At 49.4% G+C, this 2,610-nt stretch overlaps 1 protein-coding gene across 1 annotated transcript; it reads right to left on the bottom strand.

Moving 5' to 3' along the window:
- Positions 1-236: 236 nt before the first annotated feature.
- On the bottom strand, positions 237-2,371 carry LOC107310933 (cystatin). The gene is made up of 3 exons (XM_015857040.2): positions 2,133-2,371; positions 1,606-1,719; positions 237-627 (listed from the first exon to the last, which is right to left on the bottom strand). Exons 1-3 carry the CDS (start codon positions 2,358-2,360, stop codon positions 550-552), a joined length of 420 nt encoding a protein of 139 aa, XP_015712526.1. The 5' UTR covers positions 2,361-2,371; the 3' UTR covers positions 237-549.
- Positions 2,372-2,610: the final 239 nt, after the last annotated feature.

Genomic DNA, 2,610 nt, shown 5'->3' with positions numbered 1-2,610 from the left:
AGGGAAGTCTCTTGTCAGTTATTCAACCAAAGCCAGTAACTTTCCTATTATTTTAGGACCTTCCCAAAAGATGGCATTGCAATCTAGAGCATTTCAAAGCCCACTTCTTCAATCAAAACAGCTACAGACTTTCAACTCTCACAAAGCTTATTCCTTTGGGCATTAGCAGATAAATATAAATTAACTGTCCCTTCAAGATAACCATCACTCATATAAAGGCAACCACACACAACAGCAATGGTGAATTGAGTTTTAATGTTTACAGTAGTCACTTCACAGGGACACCAACTTTATCCTCAACACTGGAGTTGCTTTATTGGGCAAGCTGTGAGAAGACAAACAGCTACTCCAAAATATAACTACAAAGAGGAAAAAATAGAGATCATTCTGTGTTTTATACGAAGATTACATAGTTTTACTTGCATAGCACAAGCATACAGAAGTATGAGTTAACTGGCAGCAATACGACCCATCTCGATTCATGTTATTGCTTCTTTTTTCCTCCATCCGAGTAACTGGTTGCTGGTCACTGCTGGAGCCGAGAGAGACTTACTGGCAGGAACTTTTCAGCAGTTTAATTTGGTTTAGCCAAGGAATACTGTACACTACAAAGTTGCATGTGGTATACTGAGGAGAAAGAAAAAGAAAGCAATTATCATATTAAGAGCATACAACAGCGCCATTGATCACTGTTCTACTCAGATCTATTCCATTTTGTGATCCCTGACTGTATGCTGCTCTTATGACCCTGGATTTGCACATTCCCAGCAGTGCATTCTAGAACCCCAAATTTAGAACCTGCTCAGGACTAAGTATTTATCCTAAATGCTAACACAGAAGCCAAGCAGTCTACATTTCACAATACCAAGCTACTTCCACACACTAGTCCCCTGCAGAGGGGAACCATAGAGCTGTGGAGCTTTCAGCCTGGGTAATTCTCCAACATAATCTCTGAGGGCACAGGCAGGCCGGCTCACACAGCTAACCAATTTGTTTGTGCTCGTCTGCCTAACAGTGGCAGCTGTGTTGATTCACAGGCAAGCTTCTATCCATGTGCTTAGTGGATCGCTTCTGTGCAGTGTCAGCTCTCGTGCAGGCACAAAGAACATGCAGAGAGAAGTACAGCCCGTCACCAATTAACACCAGTAACTCTAGAGAACCAGGGTAATCCAGCAGTGATCACTGCATAGCCCAAGGTAAGATTCACAGAGATGGGAGTCTCTCAAAAGAGGACCAAGTTGAGTTTGTTCACATGTGCATGGGAGGAGATGAGTATAAGAACTTAGGGCACCAAACCAACAGCCAGGAGACCCTTCTTAGGGTCTGCATATCCCTGGAATCAGGACTACACACACTCATAAGATTGAGGCATGTGTACTACTAGGCACCACAGCCTGAAATCTCCACTTAAGCATGCCGGAAGGCCTTTCTTCCCCTGTGATCATTATGTAGCAAGACAAGTTCTGCAAGGGCAGCATCTTGCCCAGTCAAAAGGCATGACGCATCTAATCTCATAGAAGCAGAAAGGTGATGCTGCCCATACCTTCCCACAGGGAAGGAAGGCACCAGGAACCTGGGGAGCAGGACAACCTGCTCGGAGCCTACCTTGGCCATCTCCGGCTCATCGTGGAATTCACAGCTCTGGAGATCAGCTGATGACTTGGGGCAAGTTGTCCGACCAATCTCAACCTCCATGATGTACTTGATTCCAGACACAAGCTGCAACAAGATCACAGGCAGCAGCAGTTTTATTTGCAGCACAGAGCTCTCTAAAGAGAAGAATCTCACAGGAAAGAAGGTACTTTTGCTGCCACATTAACACAACCACCCAAAAAGTACAGACAGGGCAGCGTGTGGTAACCCTCACAGTAAAGACACAGCACCCCTTGACAAACAGGAAACAAGACCCAAGTAAACAAATTAGTGCAGCTTCGTAATCAGTAAACAAGGGCACCTCAGCTCATGAAATAACATTAGCATTCAGAGCTGTAAGCCCCAAGCTTTCATCCACCGGCTGCGGCAGAACAGCCTGAATTAACCCCAGAAATCCCAACCCTCGCAGCACTCCAGGCACACAGAGGCTTTATATGAGCCGCAGGCCGCCCGCAGGCCGCCCCCAGCCCCGCACCCACCTGCTGCTTGGCGCTGATGATCCGCACCACCCGACTGGAGTATTTATCGTTGCTGGCCTTGTTGTACTCGGCCATAGCGAACTGCAGGGCCCGCTGCAAGCCCTCGTCGTTCTCACGTACAGGCACGGGAGCCCCCAGGAGCCGGGAGCGTCCCTCGCTGCCCAGAACAGCGCCAGCAAGCATTAGGGCCGCGGCCAGGAACACCACAACACCACGAACCCCGGCCATGGCTCCGCACTGTACGACACTCGCCGCCGCCGCTATTTTAAGGCCTGCGGAGCGGGGTGGGCGGCGGCCTCGGCCCACACTCCCCGCCCCGCCCCGCCCCTCGCCGCTATGGGGTGGGGCTGGGTGCTCCCCTCCTGGCTGGGCAGGGCAGAGGCAAGAAATACACGTAGAGTGACAGCAGTAAAGAGTACAGTAGGGAACGTCGTGCCTTTAAATCTTCGCAAGGTGGGCTTTCAGAGCAGCCCCGCAG

This window comes from Coturnix japonica, chromosome 3 (genome assembly GCF_054131305.1).
Source record: "Coturnix japonica strain WE chromosome 3, WE-NBRP24, whole genome shotgun sequence".
NCBI lineage: Eukaryota > Metazoa > Chordata > Aves > Galliformes > Phasianidae > Coturnix > Coturnix japonica.
This window is presented reverse-complemented; position numbering and strand designations above follow the sequence as displayed.